This window comes from Acomys minous, assembly GCF_964271855.1.
Source record: "Acomys minous genome assembly, chromosome: 19".
Lineage (NCBI taxonomy): Eukaryota > Metazoa > Chordata > Mammalia > Rodentia > Muridae > Acomys > Acomys minous.
Window position 1 is genome coordinate 59,456,732 of NC_140499.1, and position 12,415 is coordinate 59,469,146.

Below are 12,415 nucleotides of genomic sequence, written 5' to 3' on the forward strand. Positions count from 1 at the left end.
AATTATTTATTTATTTATACAGTGCACATTAGATCACATTATATATGGCTGTGAGGCACCATGTGGTTGCTGGGAATTGAACTCAGGACCTCTGGAAGTGCAGTCAGTGCTTCTTAACTGCTGAGCCACCTCTCCAGCCCCAAATTTTGCTCTTCTTAACCAGGACACATTGATTAGGTCTCCTCTCCTTTATCAATACCCATATCTCCTAATGCTGCACTCACAGGAGTCGCTGAGCCTTACCCTGTTCAGACTGATGAAGCCTAGGTTTTCACCCTAGAAATTCTCACAACACAACTAAAGGGCTTCTGTCACAAGGGCAGGAGAAAAAAAAAACTGGAACAACGAAATATTTTGGTTTGGAAGTGACGCATCACTTCCATTTACAGCACACTGACCAAAAGTAATCAAGCCCGCGCTGTCCGTCAGTCGGGGACTGAGCAAGAGGACGCGTCCGTAAGCACTAGCCGTGGCTTTTCAGCGTGGCCTTGCCACCGTCAAGGCTCTTCATTGCCAACCTGTCCTTCACTCAGCTTGAGCCCTGCTTAGATTCCCCTAGGGACCGTGTTTCACAGTTTTGACCCTTCATTCTTCTCCTATCCCCAAATTTCTCCAGCATACACCAATCAACTCCACTGTTCTGGGTCATAGAATACTAATTATGTGGCACTCAGCACAATGCCGGTGCTCAGCACATGCCGGCGCTCAAGAGGCAGAGCCAGGAGGATTGGCCACAACTTCCAGGACATCTTGCTCTACGTTAGTGAGTTCCAGGCCATCTTGTACTGCAGAGTGTGACCATTTCAAAATAAATAGACAATGAAGATAATACAATAAAGGAGTGCATTGCCTCTGCCTCCAACCGCTCTCCATGTACTGAGTGCTGAGGCTTATCGAACATGGTAACATATGCCTTTAATGGCAGTGCTTGGGAGGAGGAGGAGGCCAGCTAGGACTACACAGTGAGACCCTGTCTCTTCTTGTTTGTCTGTTTTTTTGTTTTTGTTTTTTGAGACAGGGTCTCTCTGTGTAGCCCTGGCTGTCCTGGAACTAGCTTTGTAGACCAGGTTGGCCTTGAACCCAGAGACCCGCCTGCCTCTGCCTCTCATGTGCTGCGCCACACCTGGTGAGACCCAGTCTTAAAAACGAAACAAACAAATCAACGAAAACTCCCAAACGACAGCAACAACAAAAGGAAAGTGCTGTGTGTCAGACACAAAACCCTTATGATTAAATCAGAAAGTATAAATAAATGAGTGTAGATCAGGTTGAGGCTTCTCGAGGTTGAAAAAAAAAGTGATCGGTGAGTTAGGCAAGACTCTCTTTAGGGAGAGGCTTCTGTGATGGGCTCCCCAAATAAGTAAACGTTGGAAATGAGACGGGAGGGGGGCTAGGGGGGCCGTGGGGGGGGCAACAGTGGAGGTAGGGAAATGCGGAGCAAGCAAAGCATATTTTTGTTTGTTTTTGGACTGGGTTGAAGGGTGGTGTGAGGCGAACAAACGTGTGTGCGGTCTGATTCCTTGGGAGGATAATTTAAGGTGGTATCCTGGAGGACTTCGATGAGAAGATGCAGAAAGGCACTGTCTAAAGCTGGGTCGGGAGCGAGGTGTCCTGAGCAGGAAGACCTCACAGGGAGAGAGTGGCTTTTAAAGCTTCACAAGCCTCGATGGTAAAGGCCAGGCTTTTCCTATTTGCCCTCAAGCCTCAGGTAACTTCCATGAGGGGCGGGAGCCAGGATGGGGCATAATACACGGAAATAAGTACTGCGGGTATGGCCTTCTCGGGGTTCAGTAAGGGTTAGCCCTCTGGAGTGTCGGGTGGGATGCTGCCCTGCGCAGGGTTCAGATGAGCACACCGTAGGAAGCACCCTACCCAACACCACTTGGCTTAATCACTTGCGCCTCCACCTCTGTTGGCCTAGCTTTTCTTTTGGTCTTCCTTCCCTACCCACTTCTTTTGGCTTCTGGATCCAATCAAAGCCAGTGCTGCTTCTTTAAAAAACAAACAAATAAACAACAACAACAACAACAACAAAATAATAATAATAAAGAACCCCCCACCCCGCCCCAAACTGTGTCGGTTCAGCTTACCTGACTGTAGCCTCTAGATTCACCTGGCACCTGGGCCTCATTTCTTGGTGTCAAACTCCAGCCCCCGCCCCCGTGGCAGCTGCACTCTCTCCCTGGATAAATCTGCTGAGCTGTAATCTAGAACCTTTTGGAAATGGCTCGCACCTGCGTGCCCCCCTCCCTCTCAGCACCTGGTACCCAATGCCCGTAGGAGTCCACCACCTGAGCTGCAGCCCCAGCCCTTGCGTTCTCTCCTTTTTTTTCACTTCCCACATTCTGCTTCTAGCTGTGTTCTGTGTCCCTTGTATAGAAAAAGGCTCCCAGAACAGTCTTGACTTTTCTTGCTCATTAGCCAGACGAGGACAAGAAACCGTCGCATTTCTTTCATGGCTTTTACCGCTTCAAAATCACAATCTAAAAGCAATTCTGGAGGTCTTTAAACACTCCTGTGAGGTGAACAAAATGAACCCCAGCCCATCAGGTAGAGCGCGCGCGCTACTGCGCCCTGGGATCCTGCACTCTCCCTCACTACAAGCTCAAAAGGTCAGAGACCCTAAGACTGCTTTTCACCCAGCCCAGAAGCGTGCTGACGACTCCCAATCCCTTCCCTGCGAGATCTGTCCTGCAGATGCAGAGACTCCTGTTTCTTCATCTTCGCAATCAGACCTGGCTCTGAGCATTCGGATGCCACAAAAGCACAGAGCCCCTTTGTCCTAGAGCTGCCAGAACTGGCTTCAAGCTTCTCCAGTATTCACAGACTGGTGAATAAAATGCTTATCACATGGCCTGGAAGGGCAAATATATAGCTTTGGCAATCTCAAATCTTCAACCCCGCTGCCCACCAACCGGAACTGTTTCACACTAAACTCAACAGGCTTTTAAGGTAACTAAATTGCTCATGTATAAAATAACACAAACCATGATACTTTTTAAAACATTTATATTTATATATATATAAAATTAAATATATAATATATAGTGTGTTTGAGGCTAAAAATATAGTACACAATATTTTTTTTTAAAAAAAAGGAAAACAAATGTCAGAATAGGAGAAGGTGTGAAAGACACACAGATACACACTGCTAAAAATCTATGATGGTTTGTCCTAACAAAAATACTTTTTTTCTCTCTCTTAGTTGTCACCATGGATCCACTTATGAGGAGGATTTTGGTAGAGAAAATTCAACTGGCGTCAGAAATGCAGATAGCAATCCCAGGCATGACTGGGGTAGACAGTTTGACCGGGTGCCCTGTTAGAAGTGTAGGCTGCATGGCTTACTCGTTAAGGAGCCTACCTACTTGATTGTATAAACAAATTGAATCCTCCCCAGAGTCTTGGTGTTCCCAGGGGCGATGGACAGCTCCTGAACTCAATAGAAGATCCCAGCCACCAGTTCCCAAAGGCCAGTGGTCGGGGGCAGCAAACAGCTGAGCTGAGGTACAAAGACCAGGAAGAGGAGTTCTGTGCACACAAGAAGGATTACTACCGTTAAGAGCAGGTTTGCACCAGGACTTCCTAGCATGGCCTCTCTGTCTTCTGTGCAAGTTCCTTCCCTCTGGGGAAGGGCTTTGGCGTGCCCTCACAGTGACGCAGGAAAACTGAATGCAGGACCTTCCTCTCAAATCCATACCCTGCCAAGCCACATGCCTCAGACCGCTCCACTGGACCGCAGGTGGTGTCAGTGGGCAAGCTGTGGAAGGTTAGCCAGCACTGGTCAGAACACACTGTCCTTAGGGAAGGAGGGGGGAAAATCCCTGGGAGAAGGGGATGCTATGTTCCGGTGACAGTTCTATCGTCCTTTCACAAGAGGTCAATGCGTCGCCAACAGGAGCCTTGAGGTCTTTGCACCTCAGGGTTCTGTCACGAGCAATTCACCAGGCTCTGTAGGTGTAGAGCATGCCTGGGCTGATTCCACAAACACGAACCAGTAGGGAAACCAGGTGTTTCCAGCCTGCGGTGGCTTTGGGAGGTCATGTACGTCACCCATAGGGACAAAACTACTCACACAGGAGGAGGAGGAGGAGGCAGTGACTGTGCCAATGGACATCATGTGTCCTAACAAGGTCTTTGGCTTTAATGTGAGTTTCTGTAAATCCCAACTGCCTACTAAGATGTAGTGGGCCAAGGGTACAGGGGCCACCCAAGTCCACCTTAAGGAGCCCAGGACAGAGCACACGGGGCAAGGCACAGGTCAGCATGCTTTGTACTGCCCGGAATCATGTTCGGTGAGCTCATCTTCCATTCTAATCCAGACGCTTGTGAGCACTGAGCCCCGCTCCTATTCCTGGTTACTTTCCTTTCTCTCATAACAGGTTTGCATCATGCATGCTCTGTGGTTAGGCTTTGCGGGGACCCAGGACTCAGCAAGCAGGCTGGGCTCTCTATAAAGGGTTAAGAGCCACAAAAACCTTCTTGCTTGTGTAGTTTATGTAAAAACCACTAACCCCTTCTTCCCTCTACCAGCTTCCCCTTCAAGCGACAGGAAGGGGTCAGCTGCTGTCACTCCTGGGTTCTGATTCAAGACTGCTGGGCCCACACAGGCTTCACCTTGCTTGGTCAACAGGGAGAGCTGTCTTTGAGCCACATGGCTTTTCCTGAAGACCAACAAGCGGAAGGCAGCTTTCCCGTCTCCCCCCAGTCTGCAGCCACAGGAAAGGAAATGGAATTCTACCATGGTCACAGCAACCTCTTGAACCTAAGAGGAGAGCAACACCAAGAGCTCCACTGCACTCAGGTTTAAGGTGATGGACAAGACCAAGAAGTTGGTGGTAAAAGTTCCTTCTAGCAGGTGGTGCCTCCTCTCGAATGCTCACTGTTCCCGAGTCCTTACGAGAGACGGGCAATGCCAAAGTCTGCCTCCCCAGATGAACACAGACAACACAGACTAGCTCTAAACAAAGACCAGAAGATTGGAGTCATGAAAGCAAAGCGGTCAGGCCACGGTTACTCAGCAAATGGTAGAGGCAGGACGGGGTCCTGAATCTCCATCCTGGTTCCTTATTCCTTCAACTAAAGCGACAGTGCTTGGGGTGCTTAGAATCAACATGCTGGAAGACTCTAGCTTCAGAGGGGGAGAAACCCCCGTGTTTAAGGGACCTTCAGCGCCCCCGACAAGCAACTCCAATGCTCATTCAGTAGGGCCCAACTCTGATTCTGGTGGCAGAGTCTGAGCGGCAGGAGTCTGTCTCGGTTGCTGCTTCCTGTGCCTTGCATGGTGCTTGATACCCACAATTTTCCTGCAGGGCTTGACCTTAGTGATGCTCTTGTTTCCATAGGAGGGACCTACTACTCCAATCAGAGAGAAATGAGAGAATCAAGCCCAACCCCAAACGAGATGCTTATTTTAGGGGCCATTGCTGTTTAAAAGATGTCACCCTAATTAGACTTCAATAGCGTGTGGGCTACACCCATGGCTTCAGGTGTCAATGAAAATGAAAGCCTTCGTTAATTCACATTCGTAAGAACCTACATCGTAAACCTACACCCGCCTCACTGAACTCTCCTGAAAGGGCTCTGCAAGTGTGAGTCCTCTGAACTGGGATGCAGCTACAAGCAAGCCTGTCAGCGCTGTGAGGATGCACTGAGCAGAAGAGGAAGCAAGGGCTGTCTACCAGGCTGGAAATGGAGATAGCTGGGAATGTCACCCCGCAGGCCCATCTAGAAGGTTAGTGATGGACCGTGGCTGGCGAGCACATTAACTTGTTAAAGGAAACAGGACTAATGAATGGTGACCAATGAGAAGAGGCGAGGAGTATTCTGGGATTACCCCCCGCCCCTTTATGCCGGCCTCAGTGGGGAGGTGGACAGCAGACTCCTGATGGGCAGTCGGTTTCTTGGGAAGGTGAGGCTGAAACATGAGTTACAGATTCTCTTTGGTCAGAAGGTGGTAGGATGGGAAGCGGGACGGAATGTGTGTGTGCGTGTGTGTGTGTGTGTGTGTGTGCGTGTGTGGTCATGCGCGCACGCTGTGAGGGATGCGACATCACGGCCTATGGGATGCAATGCCTGCAGTGTTCTTCTGCACTAGGGTCTCCATCTAAGATTAGCAGGAATTTTCCTTTCGGGCCATTTCCAGGCCCCCTTTCCTTCACATCTCCCCCCTTATTTATCTCTCCTTGGATGCTAACACAGGACTCTCTGAAGCTCACAAGTTTGCCTGCTCCCCACACAGGGACAGCATCACAAACCTGACACTCAAGGCACTGAAAATGGAAGAAGGAATCTGATTGATGGGGGGTGGGGTGGGGTGGGGGATGGGGGGGTGGGGGTGGGGGATGGGGTGGGTGGGTGAGGCAGGGACAAAACCAAAACTCATCTGGATCAGGCTTCTACCATGCCAACTGCAAGGCAGTCTCTAGCCAGGGTGAGCGGTTCGGAGGCTTGGGACACGGCTTAACTCTTTCAGAATCCACAAGGGAGCAGGCCTCACCACCTGGACGTGTATATAAGAGATTCAAAGTGCGTAGAGACTCAGGGTGGTAATGCAAGGTGTTAGGAGCCTGGTGGAGGGCAGGGACCCCTTTCCTGTGCACAGGGACTTGTATATAGTGGGGGAAACCCCGACAGCTTCTCTCCCCAGGTGAGGTTTTTATTGCCTTTGAAAAATAGCCCCATGGAAAGTAAGTAGCCTCTACCCTACCCAACTCTCCAAGGTGCAAGAGTTAACACCAAGAAGTGGGGCAGGTAACTTGAAAGAAGGAAGCTTGTGTGGTTCCCACTAGCGTTGGATCTGAGAACTGCTGTGCTGTATACACTGGGCCCTGGCCAGTCAGCCAGGACATGGTCCTGACCAGTCTTTGTCCACATCCAGGACACACCTGGCTGATCCAGCACAAACCTGACCAGAAAGGGAACAGCGATACTGGTGATATTTGGAGCCCTCCTCACTCAGACGGATGACCACAGTAGCAGCCAGGGTGACTGGCTTTTTCTTTTTTCTTTTTTTTTGGACCCCCAACTACAATTTGAACTCATTGCCCCATCTGTAATCCCCTGAGGTGTGGGCTGGCTCCGCATCCCAGCTGCCTGGACTACAGCCACCTAGGCCAAAGACTGCCCGCCTCAGCGTATCTCCGCGACCACTTATGGGAGATGAAAGGAACAGGACAGAAAGGAAATGATAAAATACGCTCCTCTCCCCTCCTCTCTTCCCCTCACCCCAACCTCCACTTCCCTGTCCCCATGTTTGGGTCAGACAAGAACAAAGGTGAGAAAAGACATCCTCCTGAAGAGGAGGAAAGGGCAGGCCCGGGGGAGACTGGGGCATGCACAGAGCGCCATCCTTGGGATGGGGTGTTAACTGGGAGACCTGCTCCTGATTTGTGATGGCAGGAGGAGGAAGGCTGGGTCTAAGAAAGGAGCAATGAGCAATGTCCCTGAATGTCAGGGAAACCGCTGGGAAGCCTTCTCCTCTGCCCCGCAGAGACACCCCAGCCAGACTCCGGCCTCTCTACACGTGAGTCTGCATGCGCTGCTGGAATCGCTGGCCGTAGTCTGAGTGCTGGGAGGTGTAGGAGAATCGGGTGGCTGTGGCATACTTGCCGATAGGGTCATATGCTTCGTAGGGGGTCCTCTCCAGGCCGGAGGGCGGGGCCTGGGGGTAGCCTAGGCGGTAGGTTGGATACCCAGCTGCCCCTGGGAAGGGGTGGGAGTTGAACTTCTCATAGTTCTCGTAGGAAAGCTGGCTGGTTGTATCGGTGCCACCTGGAGCGGAAGGGCCAGAGGGGGTGGGCTCTGTGCCATAGTCAGAGGCAGGGGCCCGGCTGTAAGTATTGAGCTGGGCGTAGCCGCTGGAGTGGGAGAGGCGGGATGATGGGCGGCCATCAAAACGTGTTGGGCCAGCGGCACGGTAGTCAGCGTATAGCACCGCCCTGGAGGATGGGCGATCTTCGTGGGCACGTACGTTGTAATAACCATTGGTGGGATCCTGAGGGGGGCGGGCAACGAGAGAAGAGGATAAAAACGGGGGTTTCCTCCAGTGTAATAAGATCTGAAATGGTCTTCTGCCCGTGCCTGCCTGTGCCCACGCTCTCCTCCTGGTCCCGCCCCGCTTTGGTCTATCTGCGGTTCCTTCTGCAGACGTGTTGACCACTTCCTCCCTGGCTGGCCTCACCTCCCCGCGCAGACCCGCCCACCTGTCCCATCTCCCCGTGGCCTGTTTCAATCCCTTTTCTCACCTTCATCTCATACTCTTCCCGGGTATCGATGGTGTCACAGCGCAGGTCTTGCTTCAGATCCACGTCATCCTTAAACGACTAAAGGACAGGAGCGGGTATCAGGAGACAGACGCCGCTTTTACCCCGGTAACCGATTCCACGTTCAGAGGCCACCTGCTAAGGGAGGCTCTGGGGTTGGAGCGGACTTGTGTCTCACTGTGTTAGTTGAGGTAGGACACCAGAGACCTGGCTTTTAGCCATTAATTTTGTTGCTAGTGTGTAATATGACACCTTGAGTGTGTCACTGCTACTATTGGGCAGTGCTGCCTCATCTCAGCAATGAGGAGTCCGAACCAAAAATATCTACAGATTTTCCTTTATGTGAGGGAAGGGGGAGGGGTAAGGGAGTTGGGGGGGAGGGAGCTTTGCATATGTATGTGAGAGTGTATGTCAGTAAGTGTGCAAGGACAAGTGTGAGTGTGTTTCTTTGTGATCAGGTTGGTACATAGGAGTTGGGGAAACAGGAACAGGTCAAACTCACCGAGGAGGAAGAAGAGGTGACAGAAGATATTAAGAGCTGGTGGGACTGGCCTTAGGAATACGAAGAGCCTAGGCCAAGGAGACACGGTCCTTACCGAGTAGATGGCCTTCATGACCCGAGTTGCCGTGGAGATGCTGGCGGTGTCATCCTCCCGGTCAGAATGCATCGTGAGTGGCTCCCGATTCACCGTCTCCACCTTGATGTCCAGCTTCCTCAATGTCACATCCTTTCGACCTAGGACAGGGAGATGTGGCTGGGCCAGGAGCTTCTGAGTAGTCTCAGCCATGTTGGCTTCTAGCCCCACCCCCACCCCCCTAAGGTGACCTTGAAGGGTACGGTTGGGGGATGAAGGGTTTGCTGTGGCTGTGTAGCTAGCGCCTGTACTCACTGCCTTTGCGACGACGGTAGAGGAAGAACACTAAGGCGACAAAGAAGAAGATGACCAGGATGCCTGCACCAATGGTGGCCCCAGCAATGATGCCCACAGGTACCACCTCTATAGACGGGGGAGAGGAAAAGAGTAGGCGTGAGGATGGAGCTGTACAGGGACAGGAGGCTTGGCCACAAGATACTGTGGCAACTCTGGATTGTACACATAGCAAAGTTTTGCCTGAACTGGACCATGTTGGCCTCTAAGTCCAGGACACACTGGAGAAGATCTGGGCTGAGTTTGGATTGAAATCTGTGCTTTAGTTTAACCAGAGTTGATGTCAGGGCAGGTATCCAGCCCTGCCACCAGTCTCAGGGTCTTCTCTTCCTGTTTGGCCCACCTGTCCATGAGGCTTGGTCCGTCCCTCCTGAGCTTGGCTTTTGTCTGAAGTCAACTGTCTCCAAACTCCAAGCTGTGAGCTCTGCTCCTGCCTCCCCTACCACTGTCGTTGCCTGCAAAGCTATGTCTGCTCTATCTGCACTGGCCACCTGTGGCTCCATCGGTCCTTGGTGTCCCCGCTTTCTTTAGCTGAGAAGGTACCCAAGAATTCTCCCTTTGGCCTTTTCTCTCTTTCTGGAATCACTGGTTGGATCTGGATTCTGGTTACACATCTTCCCGTCTGAGAGCCTTCCTCTCCGAGCTCTCACTTCGCTCTTCTCTGTTGCCCACACCCACCCCGGGTGTCTTTAAACCCGAACTATAGCTTTCTCAGTGATTCTCCAAGGTTCTCCGTATCTCCCTTTTCAATGACTACTTCTCAAAAACAAACAAATGCTGTTTTTCCTTCATCAAACCTATCTGTCAAAGGCTAGATAACCTCCTCCATCTTGTGAAAGGTACCCAGGTACCCAGGTACCAAGGAGGCTGGAAGGGGTAGGGAACCTTTGAACTTTACAAATTTATCCCATTCGATCCTCTCAGTAACTCAGCGATGTAGGTAGTGTTAATCTGTTCCATATATATCATTTAATTTTTCCTCTGCCTGGATTCATTTGTTTCTTCTATATAAGCTCCTTCACTAAGATGAATGTTTCTTGTGGGCAGGGACGAGCTTCCATTCACACCTGCAACCCTTCCTTCAGACTCTGACGTAGAAGGGCGTTTCAAGGAACATTTACATAGTAAATTGATTAGCCGACCACTCAGGTCAGCTTCTGGCAGAGAGGCCAGAGGTGTGGGGGGGGGGTCATGGGGGGTCTTGCTTTGAAGCTTGCTATAGAAAGAGAAGATGGAACTCCAGGCTAGCCTGGGCAGTCAACATGGCTGACCTCGCTCTTCCAGCTGGATGATGGCCGTGCCTGGCCCAAAGCTATTCCAGGCAGTGCAGTTGTAGTGGGTCTGGAAGTCTGCCTCCATGACGTTATTGATGGTGAGCGTGGACAGCACGCCACTGCCTGAGTTAGTCCTTTCCACGGTGTAGCGCTCCAGGGTCCCCACCTCCAGGAAGTTCTCTTTCCATGCCCATGCCTGAGGTGGGGAAGGCAGGATGGAGGTGAGAGAAGGGCACGTGGAAGAAGCCAGTAACCCCTCCCGCCCCCCCCCCAAAGATATCCAATCCACTCTTAGGTAGCCTCACACCGGCAGATGTGTTGTCCCCAGGCCCCACACATCCACACCCTGAAACAACCCAAGTCACACCAGCTACCACAAATCCTTGGCACTGAACTCCTCCAGAATTTGTGGCTCCCACACAATGGGTATCAGATTTATCTAGAGACCCTAAAAGCTACAACCTTGAGGTTGGTTTATGTACCAGCTATGAATGAAATGGTGAGTTAGCATCACCAGTGGTCCCATGCTGTAAGTATGACATTGGGTGGCATTTTGTGATGTGGCGGCAGCTGAGCTAACAAGCCAATATTTGGATCCTGGACTGGGACTTGAGATCCCTGGGTTCTATTTCCTATACCTCTCACCCCAGAGCATCTCTGCGGCCATGCCTTCCCTCTCCGGGCCTCATTTTTTTCATCTCTGATGAAATGGCAGGTTCTGGCCACCCTGGGGCAATGCTCAGCCTTGTGATTCTAACTGCATACAAGTTTATCTTACCAGCTGTACCATTAATCAACCCACAGAAACCTGCCTGGCTCTCTGGAGATGCATCTCCCCGCTCTTAATTATGAGCAAGGAGTCAAGAGGAGTGCCCCCCCGCCCCCCCGAGGCGCTCCATCCCTGACCTCCCAGCTGAGGCAGTCCCAACTGTGTGCTCTCATGGCATAGGGGAGGCTAAGGAAGAGAGGCAGCTGAATGCTGGCTCTCTTCCAGGGCTCAGGCCTCCCAGGAGCCAGACGGTCTTCTGCCCAGGCAGCTGTGGTAATGAAGTACCCCTGGGCAGCCCTGGAGTTAGCCAAATGGTCATTAAATGTGATGAGGGCTTTGATGGTTAGTGGCCACAGGAGGAATTAATTGTTTATGGTATAGGGGAGAAGAGAAAAGAATGAAGACTGGCCAGGAGCTGGTGGGAGGAAGGCAGGGAAGAAGGGAGAACTGATGAGGAGGGAGGGAGGGAGGGAGAGAGGGAGGGGCAGGCTGATGGAAGAAGAGGAAAAGGAGGCATAAAGAAAAGACTGGGGCCTGGCTTGGTGGCGCATGCCTTTAATCCCAGCACTTGGAAGGCAGAGGCAGGCGGATGGCTGTGAGTTCGAGACCAGCCTGGTCTACAGAGTGAGTCTAGGACAGCCAAGGCTACACAGAGAAACCCTGTCTCAGAAAAAAAGAGAAAAGACTGAGAGGGTGGAAGATGATGGGAGAGCGAGGAAGGAGTGAGAGGGAGCCTGCATCACCTGATCCAAGGACTACTACTAGGTTCTTTTGTTTGTTTGCTTGCATTTCTTTTTCCTGTAGCCTTAGCTGTCCTAGACTCGATTTGCAGACCAGGCTGGCCTTAAACTCACAAAGATCGGCCTGCCTCTGCCCTCCGAGTGCTGGGATTAAAGACCTGCACCTGGTGTTTGTTTTTCTTTTTCTTTTTGTTTTGTTTTGTTTTGAGACAAAGTTTCTCTATGTAGCCCTGGCTGTCCTGGACTCGATTTGCAGACCAGGCTGGCCTTGAACTCACAGAGATCTGCCTGCCTCTGCCTTCCGAGTGCTGGGATTAAAGGCCTATGCCTCCATACTCGATGTTTATTTTTCAAGATGGGGTTTGTCTGTGTAGTTCTGGCTGTCCCAGAACTTGCTTTGTAGACCAGGCTGGCCTTGAACTCACAGAGATCCATTTGC

General features: G+C 51.3%; 1 protein-coding gene across 7 annotated transcripts in view; it reads right to left on the reverse strand.

Annotated features, from left to right (window-relative positions):
- Positions 1–2,992: 2,992 nt before the first annotated feature.
- The window catches only part of KIRREL1 (kirre like nephrin family adhesion molecule 1), a 96,860-nt gene continuing 87,437 nt past the window's right edge, over positions 2,993–12,415 (reverse strand). For all 7 annotated transcript variants that reach the window (XM_084768411.1, XM_084768410.1, XM_084768408.1 and 4 more), the window contains 5 exons: positions 10,465–10,663; positions 9,155–9,262; positions 8,861–9,000; positions 8,247–8,324; positions 2,993–7,996 (listed from right to left, as the gene is read on the reverse strand). In XM_084768411.1, coding sequence (XP_084624537.1) covers positions 7,520–7,996; positions 8,247–8,324; positions 8,861–9,000; positions 9,155–9,262; positions 10,465–10,663 — 1,002 coding nt within the window. In that variant the 3' untranslated portion in view covers positions 2,993–7,519. The remainder of the gene's footprint in view (positions 7,997–8,246; positions 8,325–8,860; positions 9,001–9,154; positions 9,263–10,464; positions 10,664–12,415) is intronic.